The 18,197-nt window shown below is 33.9% G+C and overlaps 1 protein-coding gene across 1 annotated transcript; it reads right to left on the bottom strand.

Annotated features, from left to right (window-relative positions):
* Positions 1-2,022: 2,022 nt before the first annotated feature.
* Positions 2,023-17,246, bottom strand: LOC140435185 (uncharacterized). The gene is made up of 2 exons (XM_072523960.1): positions 16,856-17,246; positions 2,023-7,941 (listed from the first exon to the last, which is right to left on the bottom strand). The coding sequence occupies exon 2, from the start codon at positions 7,935-7,937 to the stop codon at positions 6,522-6,524; it is 1,416 nt and encodes a 471-aa protein (XP_072380061.1). The 5' UTR covers positions 7,938-7,941; positions 16,856-17,246; the 3' UTR covers positions 2,023-6,521.
* Positions 17,247-18,197: the final 951 nt, after the last annotated feature.

Below are 18,197 nucleotides of genomic sequence, written 5' to 3'. Positions count from 1 at the left end.
CAGCCTAAATAGGAATTTTGACATGCTGGATTATATATTTTCATTTATTTTCCCTGTTTCACTGTTGGAGTTAAAGTGTCTCACTGTAAGGCATATGTGTCCTACAGTTAGACAAATGCACCTATCTATATTCTTGCAAAAAAAATATCACAACTTCAAAGTTACAAATATTTCATGCTGGTGTTTAATTTTTTCATTTTGGATGGTTAAAAACAAAATTACACTAAAATAAAAAAAAACTGTCTCACTGTTGGAATGGCTCCCCTACTTTTATTTTATTTGAAATTTCGTTATTAGTAATCAAAAATCTATTTCACGTAAGTTTAAAATTGACATCTTACTTTTCTTGAAACTTAAATTGCTTATTACTCAAAACAACGAAAATGGAGTTTGGTCCTTTTGATACTCAGGTCCAGAAATGTTGCTATACAAGATTAGTTGTTGTTGTCTTAGGTTTTCCATTATTGAGGACCCGATAAGTCTTTTTTGGAATCTTGTCGTTGTTTATCCGTCTCTATGTACGAACTCTTAAAAAGAAAATTCTAATCTTAAAACCTTAACACCTAGAGTCATAAGTATATATATATATATATATATATATATATATATATATATATATATATATATATAAATATATAACTGTTTTGGATGGGTTGGAGTCAAGAATAGGGCTATTGGTTAACTATTTTTTTATTCTCGAGCTTTCAATTGTGTTTACAATTATTATCAAGAGCTAAAAAAGACAAAATACTTACAAGGTTGAACTAAAAAGAAAAAACAATTTTTGTTAACTTACCAAATAAAAATTAGTTTGGTAAGTAAAAATCACTGCTTACATCTTCAAAATATTTAATATAAAAATGTTTTAATCTAATAAATGTTTCTCCGAAAATTTTTATAATTTTGAAAACATTTTTTTAATATAAAAATAATTGAATTTATAAATAAGTTCAAATAGCAACCAATTACAAATAGCCTCAATGTCATAAATGCCAACATAAAATTTTTATTTTTGACAATTATATTGCCAAAAGTAAAATTTCGTTTAAACATTCTTTTTTGTTTAGTAACAAAAAGAAGAAGATTTATTCACCGTTGACAGATGTCTGAAAGAATGTGACAGATATATGGAGAATTAAATATGACATTTTACAAGTTTTATATATAAATCATAAAGAAAGAATATAATTATAAATTTTGCTTAAATTTTGAATTTCAGATCTTTTGTTTAAACTAATATCATTTTTGCTAATACAAACCATTTCCAAAAAAGTCCTTTTAAATTTATTACTTTCACTACATAAAATTTTAATGTTATCAAAATCCATAATATGGTCTTTATCGATTACATGTTCTGCCAAAGCACAAGATGGTTTTTTAATTCTGCAATCACTTTTGTGAGAAATAATGCGATTTGAAAGATTTCTTCCGGTCTCACCAACATATTCAGCCTCACACTGAGTACAACTAATGCTGTATACTAAATTCGTTTTTTCAAATTTGTCTATAGGATATTTAGTTTTAGAATATAAAGATGAAATAGTTTTGATGTTCTTTGTTGCTATTTTTATATTGTCAATAACCTTTAGTGTTTGTATTAATTTAGGTGTTAATGATGGTATAAAAGGTAGTGAATGATAATAGATGTTCTGATTGTTAGATACAATGTTTTGAGATTGAGCAAAAAATGGTGTTAAATTATTTATATTACCAATATTAGAAAAAAGCATCCTATGTAGCATATCTGGAGGATAAGAGTTTTCAATTAGAATATTTTTTAATAATTCAAGATCTTCCTGTAGATAATCTGGATGAGAAAGTTTTAAAACACGTTCTTTTAATCCTGTTATAAGGTTCATTTTCATCTTATTTGGATGGTGAGAGTAATAGCTTATAAATATATTACTACATATGGGTTTTATCTTGTAAATTAAAAAATTTGCAGATTTCTTTTGTGAAAGGAAATTTGGGACATCCTGTATAGGTAGGTAAAATCGTTCACAAAATATAAAAACAAAGAACTGAAAGTTGGCATTTTTATTATATACAAGCAAAAACAACAAACAAATAATTAAATATAATGAGGTAGACAACAAAAATATACATAGGCTTTATATTAAAAGGAACAATAGAGCTCAGCGGAAATCGTGGCATACAGATTGGTCTTAATTCACGGATATTAGCAATAATTGGCATGGCTACCTGTACGCTTCATTTTTAAGATTTCTCATATCATTTATAGCAGTAAAAACGAATGCGAGCAAATTGACAATAGAACAGCTATGACGTATACAATTTGTTCCCATTTTCATTTGTATGTGAGAATATTTCGTAAAACCGTACAAAATCGACAGTTCGAAGACCCTCATATAATCTTATTCTTGTCTAAGCGCCGTGTTTATAGAACATTGATTACCATTAGCGTAATTTGAACTTAAACTACTGCTTTTTGAAAAAGTGACGTCGTAAATCAGAAATTCGATCAAGAATAGAGCAATCAAGTAACCAAAGACTCAATCTGCAACCAATTCTCAGTAACTAAAGACTCTATTCTTCTTTATGGTGCCGAAGATTGGACTTTTAATGTTGATTTAATGAGAAAGCTGAAAGCTTTTGAGGTTACTAACAAAATGGTGTTGCATAGAATGGGAAAAGACAAAGAAGTTTTTACCGCCATTAAAAGGAGAAAGACAACATATTTGGAGCACATACTTAGAAATGATAAGTACAAGTTATTGCAGCTGATTATGAAGGATAAAATGGAAGGGAAAATGAGTCCTGAAAGACACCAAATATCCTTGCTGAAAAACATTCGCGACTGGACTTTAACACACAGACGTTTTTAAGAAAATCAGAAAATAGAGACGAGTTTGCAATGGTTATAGCCAATCTGCATTAGTGGAGTCAGCACTACAAGAAGAAAAAGAATTTGGGAGAATAATACAGTGGGAGTAATCGGTGCAGGTAATCCATCAGGGTGATTGCAAGAAGAGACATTTATTATATTTTTTAAACATTTTCAAAAACATACGAATGCCTGTTTATTACATAAGCTATTATTGGTGCTAGACAATCATTCGTCCCATATACCTAAATTTTTGCAAAGATAATGGAATAATATACTATCATTTCCGCCCCACCCCTCTGACAAACTACAGCCCTTAGATAGATCCGTTTATGAGCCTTTCAAAAAAGCCGTTAATACTGCCTGTGATGCCTGGATGCGAAATCATTCAGACAAAATCATGAATTTTTACGACATGCCGAGTATTATAACTGTCGCAGTGCCACTTGCTCTTACTTAGGTGAATATACAGGCCGAGTTTCGAAAATAAATCTTCCCATTCAACCGCGATTTGTTCCAATAAATTGATCTTGTGCCATCGTTCTCGACAGACAGGCCTAAACAAAATGCTACTGAAGAGGTGCGTATTTATAATCACCTGATGACGAATCCCCATCACTATCACCTTTGTTATTGAACGAGGATCCACCTTCATTTAGCGCAGTAAGCTCAACTGAGCCCGAAAATAGAGCATCAACTAGACAGGCTTACACGAACGAAATTAATTGACCATCAAATGCTTATACCACTTGAAATCACCAAGCAACAAAAACACCGCCTAGACAAATACCTTTGGAACCTAGCCAAGAATCGCTAGCTGGTACAATGCATCTGGAATCAGACATCTTTCCTCGTAATGTTGTTTTGCGTCAGCAATCAGAACCGTCTACAAGCAATCAGTTTGTTTTCGCCTGAGACTTTACGGCCTTACCCTAAAGCTCCACCTAGAAAACTAGGAAACAGAGGTCGAAAAACCAAAAAGTCTGCTATCTACACAGAAACTCCTGAAAATAAATCTGCTAGAAAGGAGTACGAAGAGCGACGCAAACGGTTGAAAAATACACAAACAAAGACAAAATACTCGAATCATCTACTGGAAAGATAATCAAACACAAAGGGAGAGGAAAAGCGAAGAAAATGAAGACTAATACACCGCCAGAATCATCATCAGAAAAAGAATATTATTGTCTTATTTGCTAAGAGACCTATTCAGCCAGTCGGACTGGAGACAGTTGGATCAGTGCCAAGGTAGTTGCAAACAATGGTCTCACGTAGCCTGTACTGATGGGAGTAATTTGTTTCAACTCAGATTTTGTTTGGTATTTTTGATTAACAAATCTGATTAAAAATAGTAAACCTGATTTTATATGCGTGATTTATGTATTATTTTTGAATTGTACAGCTGTCCCCTATTCGAGTTACAACTGCCCCTGGTATGGGGTCGATTGTAACAATCGCACACACTTTTTAAATGACATGTTTCATCCAAACTGTTTACTTAAGCTACTGGTTTTGACATTAGTTTAAAGATAAATCAATATGCCTTTACATTAAAGGCTTTGATCGTTGCTTACGGCTGTAATAGCTCTACTATGAACCATTAAAGGAAAATTGTTACAACCGTACCCTATCAATATATTCCATTGAGCCACATTCTATCTAATTAACGACATAGGCATTTCTTATGTTTTCCAAACCTAAAAAGGAAGCATTCAGTTTTAGCACTCACTACGTAAGCTCTGTCACATTTCTTGAACTCTAAAATAAAGATACAGTTGATACCAGATAGAAACCAAAATTGAGATTAAATAATCATCATACTAAAAATAATTGTTCAAAAATGTCTGGCATTAAAAATGCAATACCCAATAAAGTATAAGGAATATTTGCAAATATGGCGTTCTGCTGAAATCTGCTATATGGTTTAAATCTGGAATAATAATTGAAATTGTTTTGAAACTTTGATCATTTGATGTATTTACTACAGAAGCCTTTATTTACTTCATATTCAATATTTTAATGTTTAATGCGTATTGCAATGTCACTCATATAATATGTTTCTATCTGCTATTTCGTATCATTAATAAATATTTTTACAAATTTGAATCTCAAATAGATCACAGTATGAGCATTTGTACCAAAAATATCTGAGATAATACGTACTTGTAAATCTCCACAAAAATTTTTTGTTAATATTTGTTTCACCCGCTGATCATAAAAAAATGACATAGTCTTGATACATAGACCTTAATACTAATATTGAAGTTTTGACAATAATTAAGTAAATAACTGGCACTTAACGCCACATACATTATTTTGTTTAACGATATTGGTCTTATCACATTAATTATATTCAGTTTGTATTTTTTTCGTAGCAGTTTTATTTGTTTTTAAAACCAATTGTATAGTTATCAAAAAAAAGGCCTGTATGATAAACCTGATATTATTAGGTCCATCAAAATAAACCGGCTGCGGTGGTTAGGTCACATAGAGAGAATGAATGAGATGGAGCCGCCAAAACATATTTATAACCAAAGAATAGATGGAGTGAGAAGGAGAGGCAGACCCAGAGCACGATTTAAGGATCAGGTTGAGGAAGACTTGAGAATGTTGGGAGTACGAAACTGGAAAGCCAAAGGGAAGAATAGGAGAGAATGGAGACTTATCCTTGAGCAGGCCAAGACCCACCATGGGTTGTGGAGTCAATGATGATGATGAATATGTTACAGGAATACAGATAGTTGACAGTTTTGTCTATCTCGGGTCTAGTATAACTTACGCTGGTAACTGTGAAGCAGAAGTTCGGAGACGTATTGGTATGTCAAAAATGCAATGAGTCGTTTAACTTACGTTTGGAAAGACATATCTATCTCTCAAAATATCAAAATGAGACTGGTGAATGCCCTTGTATTCTCAATATTTCTATACCGGGCAGAGACTTGAACTTTTCGGGACAGAGCGCTAAAAAATGATGCCTTTGAGATGTGGTGCTGGAGAAGAATGCTACCCTTACCTTGGACAGCCCAGAGGACAAACGTTTCCATGCTAAACCTTCTTGAAATTAAAAAACGGCTGTCCAGAATATATCGAAACGAATTCTGCAATTTTTCGGTCACGTGGTTCGCGGAGGTAACGATAGCTTGGAGAGATTAATTTTTCCTGGAAACGTTCAGGGGAGGACGATCACCAACTAGATGGTGCGACCAAATTAAGAATTTAGCGGAAACTCATTCGGCAAAGCTCTCAGAGCAACTGAAGATAGAGACCAACTGAGAAAAATTGTTAGGAGTATTAGAAGAAATCACGATCCTCAGTAATGAGGAAATGACAAGAGAGAGATAGAATGCAAAAGTGCAATTTCCGGCTGTTAGAAATAGTTACAAGGTAATTTCATGGTCTTTAATTTTCACGGAGTGCAGATATGTCCGTGATCTGTTTGTAAATCTTTTCAGGTATTTTTTAAAATCTTGGTCTTATTGCGGTAATGGTTTTGTACTATTTTCGAGTGTATTTATGTTAATTGGTGATGAGTTTACGTGTAACGAAAATCAGAACATCAATAATGGATATTGAGCTGTGTTGTATATGACAAATAACGAATATTTATATCAACAGCAATAAATATTTTCGGAAAATTTTGAAAACATTTTTAGGTAATGACTTTGGTGAAACCAAACTAGCTTGGTACGTTATATTCTAATAATACTGTTGCTAAACATAACAAAATAATACTCCAAGAACACTCATGATTGTAGCTTTGATCCGTAGAAAAATCCATGGAAATATCTTCCTTGTCACGTTCTGTAGTTTCTATGTCAGAATTAACACATATTTCATCGGTATAAACCTCGGTAGCATTTAAGTCACAACTACTAGTAATACAAACGGTGGTGTTAGTCTCTTCAAAAAACTTGTACATCTCTACAAAAAAATCACAATCCCATGAGTTATTAGCTATAACAATTTCTCTAACGTTTGGCAAATATTTGTAAAACAAGGTAAAATTAAAGCTTGATAAATTGTTCTCACTAATATCAAGAATAGTCAACGCATTTTGTACTTCGTATTTATAGTCAAAAGTAATATTACCAATGAAATTTCTGTTCAGCCACAAGTACCTTAAATTTTCCAAATGGCCGAAACTATCGAAGAAATTAATAAAGTCGAAGAAGTTATTAACTAAATCCAATACTTCTAAACTATCTAACCCAACCAAACCGTACGGTTTGATAGATTCCAAATAGTTGTTACCCAAATGTAGAGATCTTAGATTCTTCAAACCATTAAAAGCGCTGGTTTGAATTTCTGTTATATTGTTAAAACTTAGCTGCAAATCTAAAAGACTAGTTAGCTGCTTAAAATTATACTGAACTAGGTATGTAATACTGTTATGACTAATATACAAAAAGTTGAGGTTTCCTAAATTATTAAAAGCATTAGGGTGAATATTATGGATTCGGTTGTGCTCTAAATAAAGAATTTTTAAGTTCTGGAGATGTCGAAAGGTGTTCTCGTCTAGTTTATCAAGATTATTGTAGTTTAAGTAGAGATATTTGAGATTGGACAAGCCACAGAAAGCTTCCGAATTTATATAAACTATCTGATTATTGCTTAGATTTAATATATCCAAATTTTCTAGTTCTAAGAATAAATTATTAGCCAAAATCTTAATGTAATTTGTACTCAGATCCAAATGCACTAATCTCTTAATACCGCTGAAACACATCGTCTCCAATATTTGTATGCTATTATTATGTAAAACTAAAACTTTCATCAAGAAAAAATTCTCAAAGGCGTACTTCCTCAAGACTCGTACTCCGCAGTAGGGCAAATCCACTACTGAGATGTTATTTCTTTTAGGAAAATTAAAAGTGCTCTCGTCCAGGACGTCTAGAGTGCAGTTGTGGCACTTGAACCAGTGAGTTCGATTAAGAGGAATGTCCACCGTATGGAAATAGTTCATGTTGACATTATTACATGTCAGTTGTTGTCCTTGAAGAAAACTAAGGTGAAACTTGCAGGTTGGTTCAAAAGTCGATAGGCCTGCCAGAGGTAGCAACAGTGAAGAGAGTATAGGTAACCATTTTTCCATTGTCCTATAACAATAAAACATCTATTAAAAAGTGCGAATTTTGTTGGTATTACAATTCTATATTGAATCGTTTTAGTGCTAAAGGTTAGCACTACCTGTGCATGTCAAATGTGTCAAAAAGTCAACAAGTAGTTCATATTGTAACTATATTATAAGGCACAGTTAAAATGCAGTGTTGGTCTTACGGCGCGCAGCGATGCCGCTTATGTCTGCACAGTGGTAGGTGTGTGGTAGTTTGGCGATAGACTGAGAAATCAGGACCGTAGCGCTTTGTTTCAACAATCTTTACTTATTAAGGTAACTAACTTAAATAAGAGAATAAAAAAGAGAAACAAAAACAAATTAATTCTATAAAAAGTGCCTGTATACATAAAATATCTAATATCTCATAAATACTTATATACATATTTACAAAAAAAATACAAGTCGTTAACCCTATACGACACGATAAATATATATACATAAAATACACCAGAAGATCATAACTGAGATGTACTGTACGTACAGTACTAAAAAACATGAAAATGAGCAATAAAACTGAGATATTTCTCATTAATTAATACTAATCGCAATCCATATCTAAATCGTCCTCATCATCTGAATCATTTCAAACATTTTTTCTTCTACTTTCTTGGCGTGTTTCACATAATTCTGCCACTGCTCTGTAGATACGCGTTGGTAAGCTTCTTTTATCAAGCGTTCTACCGTTTTTCTTTAAAATCGACGTTGTTTGAAGCCACATACCTTTTCACTTGACTCCACTCCATCTCAATCGGGTTAAGCTCGCAATAGTAAGGCGGCAGTCTCAAATCTTAACGCCATATTTTTCCGCAATTGTTTCAATTTTGTACTTGTCATACTCGGCTCTAAATGTGGCCGCAGTATCACGTAATTCACTTTTGAAGCAATGTTTCTCGAAGAAAATGATTTTTTTTCCATCAGCCAATATTCGTTTTTGCTTTTGTTCCACAATTTTTTCGGGAAATTAAATTTGCGGAAGTGGCATGACGCGTTATCCGAAATTCGACGTTTTCTTTGTCTTTCGGCAAGTTTGGAATTAACGTTTTCTCAAACCATTCTTCATATAGATCTCCGTCCATTTCGTTGTGGCAATCAGCTGTTCCTTTCTTGGCCAAGAAAGTTAATTAGGCCCATATCACAAAAAAAGTTAACTTCCAGCATGAAGAAGAACCAATCAAGGCCCTCTTTAGGTTGTAGCTTCCAGTCTAGTAGTGGCCTTTTATGAAGGCATCCCGTGATCTTGATCATTGTGTCGCTCCGTTCCTTTTTGACTGAAGCACCGACGTTAATCCAAGACTCATAGGTATAAACAAGGTTTACATTATCCTTCTTCCTCAATGTTTTTATCTGTCTGACGTACTTGTGTCTTCAGGATATGATATATTTTCTTTCCATTAATATCAAATCTCCACCTCTTTTACCATATTCAAAACTTATGTCATTTAGTAGCCTACGAAATGTAGTTTTTGAAAAAGCTGGTAGGTCCTCATCATCCTTCACTCTGTCCATTATGCTGTCGACGGATGTTAGTATGTTCAAAAGAAAAATCATGGACAATTTTCCTTATTCGAGATTTCACTCCCTCATTGTAAGTATTCTAATGTGAATTGGACCGGAAACTGTTTTTTTCCCTTTTTACCGGTTTCAGTTCGCCTTACTGGGCCTCTTCGTGGATGTCATAAATTTTGCGAATACCCACACCGCACATTTTCGAAACTTTTTCCACAGTAATAGTCAAGCTTTCACCATTTTTTAAGTTCAGACAGATGATAGTTCAATAAATTTAACACCACATGTTTTACTTGCACATTAAGAGTCATACCCTGTTTGAAATTCAGGACAGATACTGGCAATGGCTCCATAATGTAGTTAGTTTCATCCGCTTGCGAAAATAAAATAGAATTGAGCTTTCATAGTTTTTGCCAACAAGTTTTTGGTCTAATGGCCAGTACCCAAATCGACGAAGAGACATGTTTGCTTTGCGTGGACAATGGGGATTAAAACTGATTCGCTTTTCCTAATGACTTTATAATGATCTTTATTTTCCAAAGAATGTGTTTACAATGGAAGCTATTGAGAATTGATAAATATAGATAAGCTATTGACAATTACTTTTTGATATATTTTAGTTTTTTTGTTCATGTTACTGTTTAGTTCGACAATGTAACTTTCTTATTTATACATCGATGATTGAATCATGCGTTAGTTAAAATAATAATGATAGTCTTTTCTACAACCGTAGGCAATTGTTGTGTGCTCATATATTCGAGTGCTATGATTCCTAAATCCGGCCCTGATGCGCCGCTTGGGACAAACCGGCAACGTGGTCGACCGTTCTTCCGTGGAAATACATTGCCCATCTTACCTGTACTGCATTCTAAGTGTGACTTTTACTATAGGCATTATTTTTATAAAGACGTTTACATTTGTCAACGTATTGTTACGATAAATATGAGTCATACCTTAAGCTGAAAACACGGGTCCCCGCTTATATTGGAACTTTCCAGATGAGGATCGAATAAAAAGGATCGTTGGAGTCCCGACCGAAGGTTAAAGAAGCAGGCAGAAACTTCTAGATAAACAAATCAGGTATAAAACGGACGATTTGAGATTTAAAACGACAGCACACCAGAGAGAAAACAAAACACCAGAGAGAAAACACTTCAATAAACAACAACAATGCACAATGAAGACAGTTCGTAGCTCAAAAACACCCATGGACAATCGCCAAATACAAAGTGGGCCCGGTTGCCTTAAAGAGGACAAGCTCTATATTATTATATTGTTTTATATTTTTATATATTTTTCAGTGTCATAGTAAAGATATATTGCACTAATTTTGATTTTTGTTTCAGGGCTACCTACGAAAAAAAACAAAAAACCGGCCTCGGCCACCAAAAAAATTAACATTAAAATTAAGCACCAAGTCGCCGAACTGAGCCTGGCTCAGAGCGAGAACTTGAGGCCCAAGTAAGCAATCCTAGTTCGCGGATAAGCCACATTAAGATATATATACACAGGAATATAGCGACAATGTGCAGTCCTGAGTTTTGCATTTGGTTAGGAAACCATGTTGGGGTTCTATTACCCAGGACCTTCACATGAAGAGTATTTGGCTGATAGTTGTGTCTCTATCGCGCATCAGAGTGCTATAGGGGGAAAGGGATGGTCTGGAGCATTGGAGCGCGGTGGGATGACTCCTGTTTTTACTCGAGTTAACACACCTCCCTCCAATGAATTGTTACACCCGAACGTAATTCTTAGAGGTGAACATTTCTCACAGGCTGGGTTTATTTAAATTGCTTGCTTGCTTTCTTAAAAGGACAGTCGAAAACAAGTGTCGATTAATAAACTGTTCGCGCGGCTATAAATTATATAAGTGTAAATTAATATTTAAGTGTTTCTATGTAGATTAAATAAATAAATGTATGTAAATAAACTCATAAAGTGTTGTAAAGTATAGAACATTTTATAATAAATAAAGTTAATAGATTAAATTTATAAAAACAGTTCAGTATCCTTTGTAATATTTCATCTAACCTAAAAAATACCCAAATATTGAAAAATAAAAGTTTTTAATCAATATGTTCTTCCGGTTCTTACTTATGGGTTAAAAGTAAGGATTATTTCAAGAGCAAATGCTAATAAAATAAAGAAAACACAAAGAGCCGTGCAAGTGTTTGTATAATAAAGAACATCTGAACAAGAGATATCGCAAGAAAAACAGCAAAACTAAAATTGCAATTTACAGGACACAACATCAAACATCATACAAAGACCGAAGTTGGAATAATCTAGTTGTACAGTGAAGACATTCGAAAAACAGGAGATCACAAAGGACACCAAACAAACAAAAAAAATCGCAAGCCTAAGGTGGATAAATACAGTCAAATAAGAGCCCTATATCCAAAGTCTGTAGCTATTTTTTTGTATTCTTATAGTAATAATTTTTAAACAAGTAAGTTTAGTTTTTGGAATAACAAAAAACATGAAGAAAAACAGAAAAATGAATATTTATGACTATTCATATTGCTTCATCATGCTTAAAAATGTTCAAAATAACAAAAGTTAAGTCATTAATTTCGTACAGATAACGTGTAATTACAATAAACTACATAACAACGATAAAAATAATTTTAGACAAATCTTCTCTCTTGTCAAAGCCTTGAAACAGTTTCACAAACACGAACCTTGAAATATTTGGTAATATTGTCCATTATGCAGATTAAGTAACCATATAAAGAAATAAACTTTTGTGTGTGTATACAATAGGCATTCCAAATGTTTTAGTGACTGTGAATATTCATGAGTTTTTTTATAGTGGACCAATAGTATGAGTACATAAATTTAAATAAGTAAATAAAGAATCAATCTCATTGTAAATTCAAATTGGAAAATTATGTATTAAGATGACATGATGTTTATGCACAAAATATTATTATAGTAAGCGCAGTTTATATTGTACTATTGTAGTTGTAATATGTAAGGTTATTATTATTTATTCAGAATTTCATTTTAGTAAAGTTTTGGGCAGCTTGAACCTAATTCATTCTCAAAATCGTATCATCTCTTTGTATATAGATCTTCTTCTTCTTCAAGTGCCATCTTCGTTCCGAAGGTTGGCGATCATCAGGGCTATACGTATTTTCGAAACTGCTGACCGAAACAATTCGTTGCTGCTACAGCTATACCATTCCCGTAGATTCTTTAGCCAGGAGTTTCGTCTTCTTCCTATGGACCTTTTTCCTGCTATTTTCCCTTGCATAATTATTCGAAGCAGTTCATATCTTTCGCCTCTTGTAATGTGTCCCAAGTATATAGATCTATACGATAGCTTTTGAAGAAGAAGTCCTAGACTCTGGAAATCTAATACCTACAGAGGTGCTTTCAGTTTGAGGAAGAACTCTATTGATTATGGGATATGTAGTATAATATAGAGAAATTAAAGGCAAATGTAAAAACAGAAGAGTAAGTAAACTTGTTAATGACAATGGAGAGGTAATCGTGGACAAAGGGAGTATTGATAATACCTGGAAAAATTACATACGAAATTTATTTTTTGATGAGAGGGAGAATCAGTCTCCAATACCAATACCAATACCCAATTACCAAAGAAACAGGGAGCAAAAAATGCGGAGAATATAGGCTAATAAGTCTAATGAGCCATAAACTAAAACTTTCCACCTTAAATAACTTTTGAAAAACCCAAAAATACGTCAATTAATATTTGAAGGGAGAGACATTATATCATATTTAATCTTCTTCTTAAGGTGCCTTGCATTTCTGCGTAGGCGTCCACCGTACATCGTCTTGTCAGGTGAGATGTTAAATAGTCAGGATTAAATAATTCTGTTTTTAGCAGCATTGCGAAGCATTTCATAGCTGTGGATTCCTGTCCATTGTCGAATATTGCGCAGCCATGACATTTTTTTACATCCAAGACCTCTCCTACGCTCTATCTTCCCTTCGAGTATCAGTTGCTGAAAAGTATATCTTTCTCCTCGTAATATGTGTCCCAAGTATGAAGTCTTCTTACTTTTTACATAACTAAAAAGTTCCCTATCCTGTAAGCCCGCTCTTCTAAGTACTTCCTCATCTCTGACCCTGTCCGTCCATGATATTCTAAGCATTCGACGCAGGCACCACATTTTAAACACTTTAAGTTTGTTAATGGAACTGGCCTTTAACGTCCATGCTTCCATTCCGTACAAGAGAACAGACCACACGTAGCACTTAAGCATCTTGTATCGGAGGTTGAAGTCCAATTTACGATCAGTCAGAAACTTACGAAGCCTCAAAAAAGCATTTCTGGCTTGTTCAACTCTGCTCTTTATTTCATTCTCGGGGTCCCAACCCTCGTTCAATAAACAACCCAAGTATTTAAATTGCCTGACCTGTTCGATTTCTTCTTCAGAGACATATATCTTTGCGTTGGGGTAATCATTTCTATCATCCCATCATTTTTTTAAATTACTTCTTCATTTTTTTATTTGATATTTGAATTCTCCTCTTTGTACTGATTTTAGAAATGTATAACACATGATGCTTGAAGTAATTAGTTTATGAGAAAAAAAGATACAAAAGCAAGAAAACTGGATTGAAAAAAAAAATAATTTCTTAACAATTTTATTACAAACATTTAGAATGAACATTTCACTACCAAAAATTCTTACAATAATTGTTCAAAATAACCGCCATTCACTTCCATACAATAGTACAATCTATTTTGAACTTCTTTTCTGACGTTGTTTAACACAGTAGCGCACCTAGAATTTGCCTCGGGGGGGGGGGGGTTTGGTTGGTAACCGAATTTTTTTTTATGATGTTACCTGTTGAGTAACAGTGTCGGAATAGGGTCCGGGGATGGGTTAACCCCCCCCCCTGAGTGCGCCACTGGTTTAACACGTCTGCATTTAATTGTCGACATTCATCCTCTATTATTTGTCGTAAATTATCTAGAGATTTTGCTTGAGTAGCATACATTTTTGTTTTTAAATACCCCCATAAGAAGAAGGGGGCTAAATCCGGTGACCTATGTCGCCAATCCTCTGTCCTCTTCTATCTATCCAACGACCGCGAAACGTTTCGTTTAAAAATTGTCGCACAGGCGAAGCAAAGTGGGGAGGAACTCCATCATGTTGAAATACAACCTTCTTCTTCTTGCAGTACCGTCTCCTATCGGAGGTTGGCTACCATCACAGCAATCTTTACTTTGTTGGCTGCAGCTCTGAACAGCTGTATAGAACTGCACCCATGCCACTTCCTTAAATTTCGCAACCAGGAAATCCTCCTACGTCCCACATTTCTCTTTCCCGAGATTTTTCCTTGGATTATGAGTCTAAGCAGAGAGTACTTTTCTTATCTCATTATGTGGCCCAGATATTCCAGTTTTTTTTTTGTATGGTTTTATGACTTCGCATTCCTTCCCCATCTTCAGCAGAACATCTTGATTTGTTACTCTTTCTGTCCATGGTATTTTCCACATTCTCCTGTAACACCACATCTCCAATGCCTCAATGTTTTTGATGTTTATCTTTTTCAGTGTCCAGGCTTCCATGCCGTACAGCAGAACGGAGAAAACATAGCACCTTAACATGTAATATATTTGGAGCTTGGTGTTAACAGAATTGCGGAAGAAATTAGAAAATTTTTTCTTTTATTAATAAACTTGTATCTAATATAAAGAAGTTTTTCCCAAACCACAGTATAACCAGTAATAACAAGAAGGTTACCTGGTTGGTATCAGCATTTTTTGATTGTACATATTTTACAGATATAACCATTTTAAATGTAGTTACTGAGTTCACTCATGAAAATTGTCAAGCACTTGTTGATGCAAAATAAACTACTATCTCAACAACAAACATCTATTAAGAGCGATTATGCTTGTGTATTCGATGTTAGTTCAAAGTTGGAGTCAAATAGAATTAATAGCTTGGAAATATCTATGTAGCACTGTCGGGGGGAAAATAAGAGAAACATTGAAAAACGTAATACAAACAAAATATTTCTTTTTAGCAAATGTGGCTAAACTTCTTTCTTTGTGGAAAATTTTAATATTGATACTCGATCACTAAATAGTTTAAAATCTGCTCCAATTACATCTGTTGATGAAGAACGCAGCATTTATGTTTACCAGTATACATGGGCGCCGGGAGCAGAGTGCAAGGGGGTGCATATTCACCTCCCTGTTTGGAAAGAAAGTACATAGCTATTCTTGCATAGTTATACATTTTATATTGGTTAATAGTATGTGTGGATGCAAAAGTACTCCCCTAAAAAGCAGATGCACCCCTCTGAAAATAATCCTTGCGGCGCCCATATATAAATTACACTTACTTTGTAGTAAATAATGATTTTCCAACATGAATTCAACAAAACAAAAAGCTTCTTTAATAGAATCTAATTAAATGATTAGAAAGACTTTCTATATAACTATGTAACTTGTCAAAAACTTCCTACGTTTAAATTTACTTATTTTCTCTTTATTTTGTTAATTTTGCGAAGCAACAATAAAAGTTCCGTTAGCCCTAGAGATTTATTTTGAAATATTCCCAATGATCCCTTTTGAAGATATCGCAAATTACTTATTACATTCTTACTTTCTCCATTACTTTCTCAACCACTTCAGTTTGGAATTCAACTTTTGCTGAACGTCAACCCCAAAAACTGTTAATTCACCTAAGTAGTTTTTTAATATAAATATACCAAAATATAAAAGTTAACAAATCTAGCCTAGCATCAAAAACTCTTTTATTCAGACGTTTTCTGCATTTGTTGTGGTTTTTTTTTATTTTCTTATACATTCTGTTATTGAGAAGAAATAAATAACAACTATTGCAAAATATCCTCCAAAAGATTGTGGGAAAAAGAAGTACAGGGTGAAGAAAAGTCATATGGCTCCTGAACTTAAAACCGTCATTTGACTGCAAGTCCAAACAACTATAGCTATAACTATATCCAAAATTCAAATAGTTTCGATGATAGCCTAACTTCTAAACAGAGAAGGCACGACGAAAAAGAATTTCACACCCATTAATTACCAATAATATACGGGACGCAAAATATTAACACAAAATACAAAACACAGAATAAATGTGAAATATACAACCAAAAATTAAAAATTTTAGTTGCGAAGACATTATTTTAAGTCTTGTATTAAAAGTGACTTAACAGCTTTTGATTGACCCAGAATGTTTGTTAAGTAATAAGTAATGATATTTACAAACATCGGACATCGAGTACCGTTAAAAAATAACCAAACAAAACATTGACTGGGCCCTTCAAAATCAAACAAAAGTACTTATAGTAGAAATATTCCAGTGAAACTGTTTATTTATGTATCAATACAGGTTTGTGTACTGTAACGATTTTCAAAACTACCTGTACCTACTCACCCTTTTCTAAGAAGTATTCACCCAGTTCTTCAAAAACAACCAAAAAACTGAACACACAAAACTACATCGTATATATGTTAAGTCAACATCTGCTTAAAAAATTGTTTAATAACGTCAATATCCACTGCAACATCCAAATTTAATGAACAAACACCAAACTCTTTAACGTTCTGCGTCGTATTTTTTCGTTGGAAGATTTGTTGTGGGGAAAAGGAACAGGAACCGCCGCGGTACTGGGTTCGATTCGATCGATGTGGTTGGTTGTGGCTGTGGTACTCTCGGTTCTCTCTCGACAGACCATTTACCTTTTTAAAAGATCGCTGTTTACCACAGCGTGCAGTGCGGCTGTAACATTATAATCGAACCAAGGTCAAGCTCTCTTGGTTCTTTGGTTGCTCTTGCATGGGAATTGAATATCTCGAGCATTACGAGTGGGTACCTATTATGCTTTTGCTTTGGACGGCTATCGCTGGGTGATGCGAGATGGGAACTGCCTGCATTTTTAAAACTTCTTTCTTTATGTACAAAAACTGTTACAAATATTACTTTTTGATTTTTGAAATATCCGAAATCACAGTTTTTGGGCACTTTATAACGATATTAGAGGAAAGAATCTTCCGGAAAGTTTGTCATAAAATCTGTTTTACTTTTGTTTATTTGTGATCCTACTTATTTGTTTGCCTGTGAACGTTTATTAAACATTACTTCGGCAAGTGTTAATGCTGTTGGAATTTTATAGATGATGTATCTGTAATCCACACGACACTAGATAGAACTCTGATTATTCCGTCCGATTTTATCGTACTATTCTATAGATTTTTCGTTTAAGATTTTTAGCGCTATAAAATGATCATTGGTACCGAAACCTTAGCGAAAACCGACTTGTTCTATTGGTGCATAGAAATTCAATCTATTTTCTATCTACGTCTGACTATTTTAGTAAAAACTTTATACAAATGGGAAAAAACGCTTATAGCTCTACAGTTTTACTCCTAGGAATTTAACCTTCTTGGCCGGCATTATTTTTTCTCCCTCGTCTCCCTCGGGGGTGAATAAGTTGAATAGACTGAATTTTTTCGAGGAGAACTTGTCCTCCAACTTTAATGGCCTCGACTTTTATACCCGTCTTCGTAAGAATATGTTTTATTTCGTCCTTGGTAATCCTGGTATGTCTTATAAACCCTGGTTAACTACTCTCATTGAGATATCACCCATCCAGAGGTTTATTTATCCAGTTGCGCATCATGGTTAGAAAGGTGGTTTATGCGTATTTCTAGATTCCTCAATTTAAGTAACGTTGTGTTATCTACAGCGCAAATTGTGCGATGTAAAGTAGATGTCT

Source organism: Diabrotica undecimpunctata, chromosome 2 (genome assembly GCF_040954645.1).
Source record: "Diabrotica undecimpunctata isolate CICGRU chromosome 2, icDiaUnde3, whole genome shotgun sequence".
NCBI lineage: Eukaryota > Metazoa > Arthropoda > Insecta > Coleoptera > Chrysomelidae > Diabrotica > Diabrotica undecimpunctata.
The sequence above is the reverse complement of the archived record's forward strand: the minus strand, read 5'-3'. Positions and strand labels throughout refer to the sequence as shown.

What these genes read in the sequence shown, in the direction of transcription:
- LOC140435185 (XM_072523960.1), bottom strand. Translation starts at nt 7,937, where the DNA reads ATGGAAAAATGGTTACCTATACTCTCTTCACTGTTGCTACCTCTGGCA.